This window comes from Microcebus murinus, chromosome 19, assembly GCF_040939455.1.
Source record: "Microcebus murinus isolate Inina chromosome 19, M.murinus_Inina_mat1.0, whole genome shotgun sequence".
Taxonomy (NCBI): domain Eukaryota; kingdom Metazoa; phylum Chordata; class Mammalia; order Primates; family Cheirogaleidae; genus Microcebus; species Microcebus murinus.
In genome coordinates, this window is record NC_134122.1 from 40,798,810 (window position 1) to 40,815,287 (window position 16,478).

The 16,478-nt window shown below is 44.0% G+C and overlaps 1 protein-coding gene across 3 annotated transcripts in view; it reads left to right on the top strand.

Moving 5' to 3' along the window:
- Window positions 1-7,139: 7,139 nt before the first annotated feature.
- Window positions 7,140-16,478, top strand: part of DISC1 (DISC1 scaffold protein) — a 308,753-nt gene continuing 299,414 nt past the window's right edge. The window contains exon 1 of one of the 3 annotated variants that reach the window (XM_012738209.3): window positions 7,140-7,355. In XM_012738209.3, the coding sequence (XP_012593663.2) occupies window positions 7,289-7,355 (67 nt within the window). In that variant the 5' untranslated portion in view covers window positions 7,140-7,288. The remainder of the gene's footprint in view (window positions 7,356-16,478) is intronic. The other 2 variants (XM_075995460.1, XM_075995461.1) reach the window with 2 other exon arrangements.

Here is a 16,478-nt window from a genome sequence, read left to right on the forward strand (position 1 = left end):
TATTGTGCCTTTAAGACAATATACACTGCAAAAGGAAGGTTATTTATATTATATATTTAGGCTAAAACTAGGATAACATCCTTTGGCAAGGCCATTATCTGATGGTATTTGAAACTGAACCAACTTCCTATTTCCAGGCATTAACAAATGAGAGTCTTCATGTTGTCTAATGTTATTTCCTGAGTTTAAGACTGATGTCTTTTCTTCAATTCATTAAAAAAAAAATTTTTTTTTTAAAAGAAAAGATCTCCTTTGGACAATTAAATTTCCCAGAATTGTTTAAGCACTGTTATTGTTCTCAATGAGAATATTTCCTATTCAACTCTATGTGAGCTATGTATGTAACTGGATGGGAATTCTCTTGACCAGCCATCGTGGCCATACTCAGAGACTTTGCAGAACACTTGAGAAATAAATCAACCAGCCTGTCAAGAATCAGAATCCCAAATTAGAATGTTTATTCCAACAAACCTGTGGTCAGAGGATGCAAGAATGAATAAGGCATGACATTTGCCCTCAAAGAGCTTACAGTTTAGAAGGGGAGATGAAAAGGTACGTTGAGAATATAGAAAGTGTGGTTGTCACAGCTACTTTCTCTCTTCTCATCCTGCTCTGGGAATGAAACTAATGGAAGAGGGAGGGAATATTATGCATGAAAATGTGGCAATATGAATTCCCTAAGTGTCAGTCTCATTTCATGAAAAGAGGGTGGCAGTTTGTACTCAGGCAGCAGGAAATGCCACTTTTGTCTAGTGAGAGACAGTATATGATTGTGGGTGGGTAGAAATGTGGACTCTACGGCCAGATTGTCTAGGTTCAAATTCCTGCTCTGCCACTTGCTATGCTTGAGGTCTTGAGCAAGGTCTAACCTTCTATGCCTCAGTTACCTAGCCTAAAAATGGGTATAAAATCAAATTGTTGTAAAGGTGAAATACATTTCTTAAGTTTAAATTGTGTAGAGCGGTGTCTGGCATGTTGTAAGTGCCCAACAAATATGAGTTTATTCTTAGTAAATTTCTAAGATATTCCTATATTCTTAAATAAAAATTTTGGTACTGGCAATATTTTATTTCTTTTTAATTTTTAATTATGGTAAAAACATATAATATTTGCTCTCTTTGCCTTTTTTATGTGTAAAATTCTGTGGTGTTAAGTATATTCACACTGCTGTGCAATGTATCTTTAGAACCTTTTGTCTTACAAAACTGACACTCTGGACCTACTAAGGCACAACTCCCCATTTTCCCTCCCCTGGCCCGCAGCAGCAATCATTCCACTTTTCGTTTCTAGGAATGTGACTGCTTTAGTGACTTCAGATAGGTGGAATCATACAACATTTGTCTTCTAAACAGAATTTTAAAAATCCATTGGCTCGGCAATGTTTGAGCTCCTGGATTCTTGCTACAAATTCATACTGCTAGCGTTTCATGTTCATTGCATAATTATCTACAATCTGTACATAGTGCATAGTTTCAATATAGCAGAGATGCTGCTGACTCTGCTAATGATGCGAAGATTCCTGGCTATGACCTCAGATTATACTGGTGCCTATGACATCACTCCATTTCTGCTTTCATAAAGACTGGTGGTATTCATGTAGAAAAGCTGCCCAGTCATTTAAACTTAAAAAATATCGACAAAACAGTTATCCCTTCATCATTTGCTCTGGGTTATCTGGTCTGTGGACACCCTTTATATGTTTGAACATCCAGAACTTACATCAAAAGCAGAGGGAAACCAAAGACGTCATTTGTTTGCTCCCAAGCAGCAGGATTCATGATGCCTGATCCTCACCATAGCACTTAAAATGGACACATTTTGGGAAGGCTGTGCAAAGTGGAGGTCCCCACTTGCCGTTCACCCTTGTGTTCAGGGGTGGTTTTCTGGGGACTGCACTCGTCCTGTGTTCTTATGTGGCCCCCCTTTCTTGGTTACACCTAATGGCATGAGAGATGGGCTCCTGACCAACTCTGAGCCCACCCGGATATTGTTACTAAGGATTTGGAATTGGCTCCAGGAGGACAAGGTTCTCCATGTGGCCGGATTACAAACATGCAAACTGAGAAGCAATAGGAAGCAGACATGCAGAAAAAGGCAGGGATGAGACAGACTTCAGGGGCCTGCTGGCTTTCCAGAAGCTAGCTCTAGACTTTCCAGAAGTCCAACTTCTTTATGCCTTCAGAGTCCATGAAATATCCCCTGTGTCCTCACCAAAATTCTTTTCACTTAAGTTAGAGTATTTTGGTTTTGGTTGGTGGCAATTAAAAGAGTCTAATTAACACAGCATTGTGTTGGAATGATAAAGCTACCATAAAACTAATGGAAGACTGCTGTAATACCCACACCAGGCATTCGGAGTCAGTAGGCTTATCAGTGAGGGCTCAGTTGGAGAAGCAGAACCAGGCTAGGAATATATAATACAGCACAGCTAGGAAAAAATATATAAAATTTCCCCAAGTGATTATAATGAACAAACCTATTTGGGAACCACATCCATCTCACCTAGTTAACCAAGTTAAAAAGTGGTTATTATTAAAAGTCAAAAAGTAATGGGTATTGGTGAGGATGGAGAGAAAAGGGAATGCTTACACGCTGTTGGTGGGAATGTAAATTAGTACCACCTCTATGGAAAACAGTTTGGAAATTTCTTGAAGAACTAAAAATAGATCTACGATTCTATCCAGTAATTCCACTAGTGGGTATGAGAGAATCATTATATCAAAAAGATCCCTGCACTCGTATGTTTATTGCAGCACTATTCACAGTAGCAAAGTTATGGAATCCACCTAAGTATCCATCAACCAATGAGGATAAAGAAAATGTGGTATATATATACCATGGAATACTACTCAGCCATAAAAAATAATGAAATCATGTCTTTTGCAGCAATATGGATGGAACTGGAGGCCATTATCTTAAGTGAAATAACTCAGAAACAGAAAGTCAAACACTGCATGTTCTCACGTATAAGTAAGTGGGAGCTAAATAACAAGCACACACAGATATAGAGAGTGGAATGATGGGCATTGCAGACTCGGAAGGGAGGGAAGGAGGGTCATGGGTGGGTGTGGGATGAGAAATGACCTAGTGGGTACTACATACACTAATCAGGTGAGGGTTACACAAAATGCCCAGACTTCACCACTGTGTAATAAATCCATGTAACAAATCTACACATGTACATCATACATCTATAAATACAATTTTAAAAAATAACAACCATTCTCGAGGGTTTTCTGAAGGAAAAAAAATAAAAAATAACAACCAGAGCTATTGTAGATGCTTCATCTCAAATATCCTCAACATCCAGTCATTACGTTTTACATAATTTTCCTTCCTAAGTGTCTCTTGAACATGGCCTCATCTTCTCTGCCTTCATTACAAATGCTCATGATCTCTTACCTCTTTCCTAACTGGTGTCCCTGTGTCGACCACAAATCCATCCACACTACCACTAAAGAAGTAGTTCTCAACCCTGACTGCACTTTAGAATCACCTGGAGAACTTAAAAAAAAAATCCCATGCCTGGGCCCCACCCCAGACCATATATCAAACCCTCTCACAACAACCTTCTATGGTACTATTATTAACTCTGTTTTGCAGCTACGGCTTAGCAAATTTAAATAACTTCCCAAGATCCAAAGCTAAGAAGTAGTGGAGCTTGAATATGTTTGCAGTTATCTGAGTGCAGACAATATTCTCTTAACCGTATGGTATAATGCCTTCCACACTATGCTGCAGGGCTAACTAGATGGGTAGAAGGGCCAGTGGTTGAGGTGCAAAACAGAACTGGAAGTATAGAGTTGAAGGGCAAACAGTGGGAACAGTGTAAACTTGGTTGGTTTGAATGGCTTCTTAGACAACCAAGTGGTGATCTTCAGGGGGCAATTGGAAATACAACGAGGCTCAGTCGAATTCAGGGGAATGGTCAGGAAGGGCTGTACACAAAAGACAATTCCGAGGTAGAATGGACAGGATCCAGTGGCTGAATGAATGTCAAGGACAAGAGGGAAGTAGGATGTAGGATGGGCTCCTGGGTTTCCAGCTTGGGGGGACAAGAAGAGAGTAAATATATTTAACGAAAAAGTTAATACAGGGAAAGCAGCAATTTTGGGAATGTGCCATGCTGGAGAAGACCAGGCGTCAGCCCTCATCTCTCTTTCTGTCTTTCATGTTGATTGTTCCATGTTGATTGTCTCTTCTATAAACACTGATCACAGGAAATTCCCTATGAGGCCATAGGTACAGGCTGGGAGAGAGAAGGCCGTGTAGCCAGGGTATGGCCATGGGCATTTGGGTCACTTTCTCATGTGGCTTACTTGTTCCTTCAGTCCCCACTCAAGCCTGATCTCATAAACACCACTTCTATTTGATGATGGGTGCCATGGCACTGGACCCCTAGAAATTCAGAAACGGAAGTCCTCTGAACTTTTGTCAGGTTTGTTTCCCACCCTCCGACATGTAAATGCCTTACCAATAAGTCTAGAGTAGTTGCTACTTCTTCACTAGGCCCAATCAGCACAATGTCCTCAATGTCATGGAGAAGTGTGATATCTTGTGGAAAGAGAAGGTGATCAAGACCACTGAGAACTAAATTAGCTCTGGACAGTCGATATGCATCTGAGGTAGGACAGTAAATGTGTGTTGCTGGCCTTACCAACTGAAAGCAAGCTGCTTCTGGTGGTCTTTGTGAAAGATATGGAGACAAAAGCATTTGCCTTTAGTATGCAACTAGGTAGACTAGCTGTATACTGGTTAACAGAATGTGTTAGCTTGCTGGTAACACAAACTGGTACTGCAGCTGCAATTGGAGTCATCACCTGGTTAAGCTTATGATCATGAGCTGTCATTCACCAAGATGCATCTGTTTTCTGCACAGGCCAAAAAGGTGAGTTGAGCAGACATGCAGTAGGAATCACTGTTCGTTGCATCCCTCAAGTCCTTGATGATGGCGTTAGTCTCTTCAATCCCTCTTGGAGCGTGATTGTTTTTGGTTGACTGTTTCCCTAGGCAGAGGCAGCATGGGTGGGAAAGACCACGTGAAAGCCACTACGCCTGCTTCTACCCCACAGTTCAGGGAACAAAGGTAGGGACTCTGCCAGTTGCTGAGTATGTCTACTTCAATTACCCATTCTGGAACTGGGGAATGAGTGCAGGGAACCACTGGCCCCACTGTGAGATGATGGACCTGAGCTAAGATTTCATAGATCACCTGACCTCTGAAAGTCCCTACTCAGACTGGTGGACCAGAGTGACATTTTGGGTCTCCTGGAATTCGTGTCAGGTCAGAGCCACTGTGCAGTAATTCCTGATAAGTCTGATTATTTCCTTGTCCCCAATGCATAGTAACCCCGGTAAAAGGTCATATGTCCCTTTGGGGAAGGTCGGGGAGAAGGATTACCAGTGTAAATTTTTGGCAGTATACTGGGGACCTCCCTCAAGGACACCAACCCTATCTTCATTCAAGGAGTTATGGGTCTGTAAACCGACTCAAGCCTGGGAATTTATTGAAGTGCCACGACTTTCTGATTTGATAATTCAAGTTAGACTTTTATTTACTCAGAACTTTTCTGCTTATACAGATCCAGTACGAATTTAGTAGACCATTCACCTGTTCTACCTTTATGAGCACCATGATCAACTAGCCAACACTGAAGATCTCTGCCAATCAGGATGTTTTGCAGCTGATTGTTGCTTTGACTGCTGCCATTGTGACAACCACGCCCACCTTGCCTTGGGTGATTCATTGCTACCGCTGGCTGCTGGCTGTTGCCACCCAGAGATCCAATTATCCCCGTGGCATTTAAGGGTCCCAGTTCAGTGGCAGCAGTTCCCACTGTAATTTCTGCCCTGCAAAGAAGAACAACCAAGGATGCTGGCTCACAAATTTATTTATCACAGCTGTGGTGAAAGATACCTGCTCTGGACCCTCCCAGAGTGGATGAGCAGGTCTTACATGATAAATGTGCTCTTGTGTTCCAATCTCCCTAAACCTTTGGATCCCTTCCTTTAGAGTGTGCAGTTCTGGCATTGCAACTTCATTTAGTGTAGGCCGCCTCGTGGTCCATGTTTTGATCAACCAACCAACCAGCCGAACTGTGAGCCCCGTCTAGCCCCTGGAGCTGCTACAACATTGAACCCAGAATCTCTGCTTAGTGAGCTGTAACAATAGATTCAGCTCCATCCAACTTTGCTTTCCTTTCTCTGTGATCCCGCACGCTCGCTATGCACACTCTCATTCTGTCTCACAACGCACTGCTTTCTAAGCACACTGTGTGTTTTTACTCACACCATCTTCATCTCGTGAGGGACCTGGACCTCCTCTCATTCATTCTAACTGGATCCTTCTCATTCCTACAGAAAGCCTTCCTCACCCTTCTTTTTCACAGCACTCCCCCCCTGTTTCCAATCTTCTGCAATGCTCTTTGTGCCAAGTCTGGCACTTGGCTCATTCCGGTGCAGGCTGTTGTTGGGTTTTACGTGCCCCCACCCACCTTCCCCCGCTGCCGGTGAGCCCTGTGGGCAAGAACCCCGTCTGGCACTTCCTTTTACCCACTGTCCTATTGCAGGTGCTACTGAGGGGTGCTCCAGTAGCTTCATTGGATGAGCCAAAGAGCAGGGGTGAAGGTGGGGAGTCAGAGGCCTGGGGGCTGAGCACGGACCACGGCTGCATCCTGGGACCAGCCCAGAGCTGCAAGATTCTCAACGCTGGAGCCCCATTTCATACCTGATTGTTGCTGCCACCCACCCCTTCCCAGTGACATCTGACATCTCCCCACTCTCTCCCCACTATGCATACGCGAGTCTGTCTTTCTCATCTCCTCCATGTTCTGCATTGACCCTTTGGTCACTTCCCGAGTCGCACATCTGGGAGGCGCCCCTGAATACTGCAGCCTGAAGGCCTCCCAGCCTTTCCTTCCCTGCACACCGTGTGGCACCGCACTTTCCCTCTTGCTTGCTCCTGAAGCCAGCCAGCGTGAAAAGCAAACTTTCTGACGTCCTAAGTGGGCTCGCTGCCCGCCTGCTCCAGCTGTGTGCCTGTGTGTGTGTGCTTGTGTCTGCGCGCCTGTGTGTGGTGTGTGCATGTGTGTGCGTGTGTGTGGGGTGTGTGCGTGCGTGTGTGAGGGCCGGGGCTGGGAAGGAAACCGCGGCCACGGAAGAGAAGGAAGGCGCCTCCCCCTCCGCCGCCGGCCCCCTCCCCACTTCCCGTCCGGGCTCGCCTCCCCGCCGGCCTGGGGGTGCGAGCAGGCGGCGGCCCGGCACGGCGGGAGGAGCCGGCGGCGGGCGCATGTCTGGCGCGGGGCCCCGGGGCGCCTCAGCCGGCGTCGGCGGCGTCGGCGGGGGCCACCGCGCAGGTAGGGGCTCTGTCACCGTGGCCCGGCGGGCCCGGGGAAGGGGTCCGGGTAGGGAGGGCGCGCTCTGCCCCCCAGGAAGTCGTGCAGGTCTGGGCGTGCCTCTGTTAACAGCCTGGGTCCCGTGCACGCCTTTCGAGGTGAGGGAAACCGAGGCAGGGCGCGCGGCGGCGCGGGGGTGAGAGACGAGCGGGTATCGGGCGGCCAGTCCCGCGCCGAGCCCGGCGGGTCCCTGCTCTGGGGCTGCGCGGCGGCCCCGGGACCTGGCAGTTTGAGAAGCAGCGCGCGCGGGACCCACCCCGTGGCGAGTCCGGTGGCGGGAAGGCAGCAGGGGCGCGCTGGGCTTTGGGTCCGTCCGGGACACCCACGGGGCCGCGTCTCCCGGCGCGGGGCCCCCAGCCCTCGCCGCTGCGCGCCAGGGGCCGTCCCGCCCGCCCGGCCCCACGCCCCAGCTGGGCCTCGGTTCCGCCCGCGGGGGCCCGGCCGGAGGAGGCTGGGAGCGGCTTGAGGAACTGGTGCCCGCGCCTCCCCGGGGGCCGCCCTGCAGCCGGCGTCACCGCCCACTTCCCACTGGCCGCAGTGACGCCCGCCGCCCCCAGGGCGCGAGTCGCGCTGTCAACTCTCGGAGGTGACACCCAGGCTATGAAGTGTGTGGTCGCTTTTCAACAATGACAGGACTTCCGCCATCTCACTCTTAAAATACTCGCAAAGGAATTTGAGTTTTCCAAAGAGAAAGAGATTCGCAGTCAGGGGATGCTGCGTTGTGTCCTTGCTGGGCCAGGAGAGGGCTGGGTGACTTTAGACACCTTGCCTGACACCTCAGAGCATCCGTCTCCTCAAATGTAAAAGAGGACAGTAATAACCTGGCCTCCCGGTCTCCTTAGGTTTGTTGTGTGTGAAAGCACTTTGCAAAACGTTATCATGGATGGGTTGGACAACACCAGGGCTGCAAGGACTAGGGTTTGGAGACAGTCTGCCTGCATCTCAATCCTGGGTTTAGTTGTGCCTCAGTTTCCCCATTTGTAAAATGGGTACGGTGACACTAGTACCTACCTCACAGGGTTGTTACATGGTTTACATGTTAATGGTGAATGTGAAGCCTCCCCTTGCCCCAGCCCAAGGCATGAGATACACAGCAAGTTGGTGTTTTTACTAAGCAAAACCCAAATAACTGGGAGTAACGTGGGAATACCAGTTTGATTTGATTAAAGTATGAATAGTAAGGCATTTAAAAAGAAATTTAGTTTTATTATGCCCAGGCATGGCACATAAAGTTCATCTGAGACTCTGTGCCATAGAGCAAAAAGAGCCCTGGCCAGGAGGCCTGCTCTCTGGACTCTTTGACCTTGAGCCTCAGTTTTCTCATCTAGTTACAAAAAAGATAAAAGAAAAGAAAAATGGGGAGAGTAATTACTACCTGAGGATCAAATGAGGTAAAAGACCTGGAAACACCTTGTGGAGTATGAGTCACTATGCAAATGTAAGACATCATATTACTAGAAAGGAAATAATTGCATCTGCCGTTTTTTAGAACTCAGACTGTGCTAGGCACTCTATTATGAATTCCTTTGATGAAATCCTCCCCAAGCCTTTATGGGGCTGGCATTATAATCCTCACTTTCCCTGTGACCGAGTTGAGGCTCGGGGTCACCCTGCTTGATTCCCAAGCTCACAGAGCTGTTAAGGGTAGAACCAGGGTTAGAGCCTCATGTGGGTGCCTCTCAGAGCTGTGTTTGAAACCACTGGCCCAACCGAGGTTATCAGATGAAGCCGTGGCTCAGAACACACCTATATTAGATTATAGGTAACATTGCATCCCACCCACATAGTTATAGACCCTGAAATGTGAGAGTGCATTGTTAGTCCTGGCAGAAGCGACTTTAATATAATTTAAATTTCTTTCCTCCCTATTTTATGAAATCCCATATTCAACTATCTTCTTGGCAGAAACAAACGATGATAATTTGCAGAGGAAAAAGGTATTACAGCCTCAAAAGAATGGATTGCTAGATCTTACCGCAAACTCAAAGTGGAATCTGAATTAATGTTTTATTTTAATACTTAAATTTTCCAGAACTCTTAGGATGCACATGCAGCGTAAATTGGGATTGAGGCTTTTCATGTGCCATGCCTGAGCACGGCCACCTTGCAGGTCTTGGCCCTCAGGACATTTCTGATGGACCTCACTGCTCACAGTGACCTCACTGCCCACCCAGAATGCCCCCAGAGGGCAGCTGAACCTTCAGAGAGGAGCATGAATGCGGGGTCCCCGTGCTGCAGAAACAGTTCCTAGTTCACTTGTTTACTGAATGAAGTTTCTCTTACTGGGTTTTGTTTTTTACAAAAACAACGCATGCTCATTATAGGAGGTACGGAAAACCACAAACAAGGAAAAGAACATTAAAAAACACCATAATCTCACCAGTGCAGACAACTAGCTTCATCTCTCTGCTCTTGTAATCCATTTCTATGCTTTGTGTATAAATCTGTATCTATTTCAAAAGTGGGATGCAAACTATTATGGTTTTTGTTAAATGACAAAAGTTATACTTTGCCAGTTATTCAAACAATACAATATTAATTTAGAAAAAAGAAGCCAATTTACTAGGTTCCTTAAAACTTTTCCTTTTTGTAAAATCTTAAAATTTTGATCAGAGAAGGATAAGAGATTAAATTGTTGATGTTTGAATTTTATTGTGGTTTTGGTTAAAGTTTGATGTAAGACCTTCAGAGCTAAGCGAGGGTACAGTGGAGATCCTTAAATAAGATCTAAAGACCAGTGCAGAACAAAGTTTCTGAGTATAAAAATAGGCAACATTTTAGATTAGGGTCATTAAACCAGAATTAGAATCATTCTTTTGATAATGATGGTGATAATTCAGTTTATATGCTGCACTTTCATGCAACCCAAGCAGAGCCCACTGCTTCCAGAAATAAATGTCTTTAGCAGCCATGTTGAGGGTGGGAGGGTCCCTCCTGGCACAGCCAGGACCCCTGGTCAGCAGCCATTTTCCAGTTTGCACTGTGTAGTAACGCAAGACTTTTAGCGTTGGGGAGTCTTTTGTTGTTAGTTCCTGACTTTAATGACTTCGTGGTAAAAATTCCTTAGCGAATGACTTCTGTGCAATAAACATGCAACTTTAAAAAAAAAAAAAAATTCCAGATGCTTTAGCTGTTCAGAATCCATCTTCTCTTTCAAAATCAGAGTTTACCAGCCACTTCTTTTGAATGAAGACTTTGCATTCAGCTTCCAAAACACCAAGTAGAAGCAGGAAAGAACTGTGGCTGACCAATGAATGAAATATTTATATTTGGCTTTGGAAGGCAGTCAGGGGCCCATATGGTGTGCACAGCTTCTTGTAAAACCACTGGTCTGGTGTCTGCTTCCTTTCCCTGCCATCCTTCCCCTTTGACCACTTTCCTTTTGTCACCACTCAGAAATGGGTGGGAGACATGGCAGGGCTCCCTCCAACCACAAGGTTTCTGGTCGCTCATGGAACTTATTGCTAGATAAAACTTCAAAAGACCAATTGGTTAAGACCCTGGTGTGTTGGCAGGTGAGATATCGACATCCATGTTTAATAAGTGCAGCTTCTGAGTACTGGAGATTTGGGGACCTGGTCTCCGAATAAGTACAGCATGTGCTGCATGACCACATTTTGGTCAATGACGGCCACATACACTGTGGTGGTCCTGTAAGATTGTAAGAGAGCTGGAAATTTCCTGTCACCTAGTATTTACTGTACATTTTATTGTTATTTTAGAATGTACTCCTACTTATTTTGCACTCGCTTGCTTTTTTCTCGATTCTTTTATTCTACTCGGGATTTAATTTTTGAAATACCCCAGATTTTACAAAGCGCGGCAGTAGAATAAAAAACTGGAGTTTCTTTTCATACAAACTTATTTATTTGGATTTTTTGTATATTTCAAATTATTGATACATTCAAAGAGTAATTTTAATCTCTGTCATTTTTGCAAACCGTGTCGAGTCACCCTCGACATCCGAGTGCAAAGGGTTAAAAAAAAAGCTAACTGTAAAATAGCCTCAGGCAGGTTCTTCAGGAGGTCATCACAGGGGGTGACAGCTCCCTGTATGTTATTGCTCCTGGTGACCTTCCTGTGGGGCCAGATGTGGGGGTGGAAGACGGTGACCCTGCCCCTGTGTAGGCCTAGTCTCATGTATGTGTTTGTGTCTCAGTTTTTGAATAAGGAAGCTTAAAAAGTAAAAAAAAAGGCGCGGTGGCTCACGCCTGTAATCCTAGCACTCTGGGAGGCTGAGGCGGGCGGATTGCTCGAGGTCAGGAGTTCAAACCAGCCTGAGCAAGAGCGAGACCCCATCTCTACTATAAATAGAAAGAAATTAATTGGCCAACTAATATATATAGAAAAAATTAGCCGGGCATGGTGGCGCATGCCTGTAGTCCCAGCTACTCGGGAGGCTGAGGCAGGAGGATCGCTTGAGCCCAGGAGTTTGAGGTTGCTGTGAGCTAGGCTGACGCCATGGCACTCACTCTAGCCTGGGCAACAGAGCGAGACTCTATCTCAAAAAAAAAAAAAAAAAAAAAAAAAAGTAAAAAAAAATAAAAAATAAAAAAATTTAAAAATAGGAAAAAGCTTACAGAATAAGGATATAAAGAAAATATTTTCTACAGCTGTCCAATGTGTTTGTGATTTAAGCCGTGTTGTTACAAAAGAGCAAGGAGTGTGGAAAAATTAGAAGTTTTTAAAGTAAATGAGTTACAGTAAGCTAAGATTAATTTATTATTGAAAAAATTAAAAAAAAAATAAATTTAGTGCAGCCCAAGTATGCAGTGTTTATTATAAAGTCTGCGGTAGTGTGTATTAATGTCCTAGGCCACTCACTCACTGACTCACCCAGAGCAACTTCTAATCCTGGAAGCTCCATTCATGGAAGTGCCCTATTCTGGTGCACCATTTTTCATATTTTACAAAGTATTTGTACTGTACCTTTTCTGTGTTTAGCTGTGTTCAGATGCTCAAATACTTACCATTGGGTTGCAACTGGCTGCAGTATTCAGCACAGTAACACGTGCAGTGTGTAGCCTAAGAGCAATAGGTGTTTCATACAGGCTCACTGTGTAGTAAGCTCTGCTGTCTAGGTGTGTGTGAGCACACTCTGTGGTGTTCCCACAGTAATGAAACAGCCTAACGTCGCATTTCTCAGAACATATCCCTGTTGTTAAAGCGACACACCACTGTAATTGAAATGAGCATTATGTCAACTTCAAGTTAACTTCCCAGGCCCATGGTCTTATGCTCATCCTGAAAAAAAAAAATGTGGATCCACTTCTACCTGTTCGGTCACAACATTTGCCTGCTGTGGTGGGACTTTTACCCTTTATTTGCAGGTGAGTTCAAACTTGCAGAGAAATGCAAACAAGGAGTAAACTTCGTAAGGGGAGGGACAGCAGTGTCTGAAGATAATCATATGTTTTAGAGTACTGGAGGTTGGGACCGTAGAGATGGTGGAATCTGGCCTTCTTATTTGAGAGAAATGAGGAGCAGCAGCAGCAGGTGACTGTTCAAACCTGGGTTCTCTTCTCTTAGAGCTGTTTCCCTTAAGTTGTACTTTATTCCGTAGTTCTGTATAATTCATTCCTGTTTAAGATATTAAATGCATTGAACTGAATCCCTATTTTTTTTTTTTGAGCCATCATAGCTCTTAAAAACTTAGATTTTGAAGCAGTTACTATTATCCTATTAAGTATCAGTTGATCCTTAAGAGTCCATTTGTTCATGTATTCATTATTCATTCATGCTACATTTATTGAGTGTCTGCTTGGCCTGGAATTAGGACGAGCATTAGAGCCACACATTGGTAAGGTGTCAATTTTCGACTAAATTAAAAAAGAAAACTTGCTAAAAATAATAGTCATCTGTCAACGGAATAGGGTACCTTGAAAGGCAGAGAGCTTTTTGTCCACAAAAGCATGTAAGTCAGCACCCATGACTCTGGGTGAATGGCATGGGCGTCTCCAATGGGGACGGAGGTTGTGTGGGATGTCCCGTGAGACCCCCTCCAAGCTCTAGGATTCTGTGATCGTTGTCCCAGAGGATTGGGATTGTGCAGGATTTGAGCTACTGCGTTTATTTCCTATCCCCTGCTCCCTGGGGTTTCACATTTTGCCTCGTTCCTCTACCCAGGTGGTTCCATTTGGGGGAGGCCTAGACAGCTCCCTGCAGTTATCTGCCCGAATGCAGCAGGTGCTTTAACTCCCCGGGGCCACGCTTGTCTAGGAATTGATACTAATCATTCACACGATCGTGTTCGCCCAAGTGAACGAATCTACCAGGAATAGAAATGAGCATTTGACAGGTGGCCCGGCATAGGTACTAATTGCCTTCACAGGTGGAAACGTGAAATAGCTAATGTTTAATGAGTGAATTTGTCCTGAATATGGAACCCGAGTTGAAATTTCATTTTGTGACATGCACACCAATCTGACTTTTCTTTTTCATACCTGTCTCTTGATTTGTGAGTGAATTGATAAAATGATTTGGCGTAATTATTAGGCCTTATTTTTAACACAGGAGAATGTATCTGTTTTGCATTTATAAATGAAAGAATGTCTTATCTTACTCAAATACTGACTAGAAAAAGAGGATTATTTTATAGTGGACCAGTGGGGAAAAAAGTAAAAACAGAGATAAATTGGGGTTTTCATGTTTCTAATACACTGGAAACTTAGAATTCTTTGTGAAAGCTGGTTTGTGATCACAAATCCTCTGATGAAAACAAGTTTGCAGATTTCAGTATCATTCTTAATATTTCCCTAGTGCTTTGTCTTATAGCCACAGGCCAAGCAAAGTACAATGTGAGACAGATGTCCTTGACCATCCGCATTCAATTTAAACAGTAGATTTGGGGTATTTGGGGACCTTAAATTATCTTGACTCTATTAATCCATTTGTTTTCCTTTGTCTGGTTGTAGACTTCTCTCCTAAAGATGTAAACTTTATCCTTTTATTTATTTGCCCAGTCAAGAACATTTATTTAGCACCTACTGTATATGTGGCACTGTGTTGCACATTGCAGGGTATTTAAAGATGTTGTTGGGCATGGTGGCGCATAACTGTAGTCTCAGCCACTCAGGAGGCCAGGAGTTCAAGGCTGCAGTGCTGTATGATCATGCATAGCCACTGCATCTTCAGGCTGGGCAACATAGCAAGACCTCATCTCTAAAAAAAAAAAAAAGAAGACATGGTACATTGTTCTCCAGTACCATCCAGTCTAGAGGGAAGATCTCAAGAAGCTCAGTGTTCTTTTCAAGAAGTTTAAGGCAAGCCTTAGAGCTTAACAGCCACTCCCAAGATGCCTCTTCGGAAGGTATTTCAGGCCTTCCTTGTGTCTTCCCTTTCCTGACCCTGATTGTGTCAGTATGCCCCTGCTCAGCAACTCCTCCTAGTGAGGCCTGCACACTGTTGCAGGGATAATTTCCACAAAGAACAGATATGATTGGGTTATTGTTCCTCTGTGCAAAGGGCTTTCAAAGACTTATTATTGCCCCTTGAGCAAATTCTTAGCATCCCTTCTATAAACAGGTCCCTAAATATGTAAAACTGACACCCTTTTATTGTATGTATTCTGCCCACCAAGAATACTATGGAATCCATCCTCTTTGTTCCCAATCTCTACACATCAAAATGTTACCTCTCATTTATGATCGAGCCAATAACACTTCCCAGCCTTCTCTGGCTCTCTGGGATCATCTGCTCTTCCCTTCTTCCATGAGTTTATTACAGGTGCAATCTGCTTGTCTGAGTCCAGTGTAAACTCCTCCAGCTCAGGGGAGCTGTCCTGTTTATCTCCTTACCCCCTCATGTATGCAGTACACTCATGGTTGACTTTCTTCTCACGGGAAAACTCTTAATTATTAATATATTAATATTCAGATTGAGGAATCCATGTGTGGATTAACCAAGCCTATTATTTTCAAATCTTTTGAAACCAATCAAGAGTTCCAGAAGTTTGGTTTATTTCAGATGTTTATTGAGATGCATAAACCACATAACCAGATAATGTTATAGCTTTTGAACATAAAAAATTTATATATATATTTATATATGTGTGTATATATGTATATATATGTATATATATACATATATATACATATATATATGTATATATATGTGTATATATATATATGTATACACACATATATACACACATAGAAATATATAAATTTAAATGTATAGTGTTGTCCATGCTCTTGAGAAGCATACAGACCAGTAGTGAAAACACAATTCTCATGAAGTTTCTGGATGTTGTTTCATCAGAAGGATTAAGTACCTTGGGGTGTACCAAAATCTTTAGGAAGTATTTAGATCTAGTAGATGCCTAATGAATGTTTTACAGGATGGATGGATTGATGGTTAGGTGGAAAAAGAAAGAAGGGATCTTTTAATTTATAAATCACTGACTGCACTGTTTGCTCTCGGGTACGATCATTTTGAAGACAGTTTACTCCAGTGTTGATTTCCATACTGTGTATGAAATGTACTATGCTTCATCCAGGAGGGGAGATACAGTTCTCCATCTGCACAGCACCCTGAGTTAATTTCCTGGCTGTTGTGTTGGATTTGCTCACTTGCTTACTTTCACTGACATTCTGTCCTCAGGCGAGTCTGTAGGGCAGGACACCCGCCCGGGGTGGGGGGAGGCTGCAGCTGTCTGGATGCCATGGCCAAGGAGGATGACTCACGGACCACAATGCTCTGATCTCATCCTTCAGCCAGCCGGCTAGCTGGACTTGAGAACGGTGGGGCGAGCTCTGAACTCCTTCCCTATCATGCAGCTTTTGTGTGTCTTTCCTTACTTGACTTAAATTGCAATCTGAATGGAAAAATGGACAAATTCTATCACTTTAATGCAACTGTTAGATGTTTTCTTGACTGTATGATTTGAGATAATGCAAGTATATTCAATCAAATATTTATTGTATATAAATGTTTTCAGAAACTTTTTTGACAAGCATAAGGTAACATGTAATAAAAGATATTGTTATTATCCCTGTTTTTCTCATTTCACTGAGTCAGAGCAGGCTCAGTGGAAATAAAAGGAGATGTCCCATGGGAATGACTGTGACTTTACCTCATCTTGGT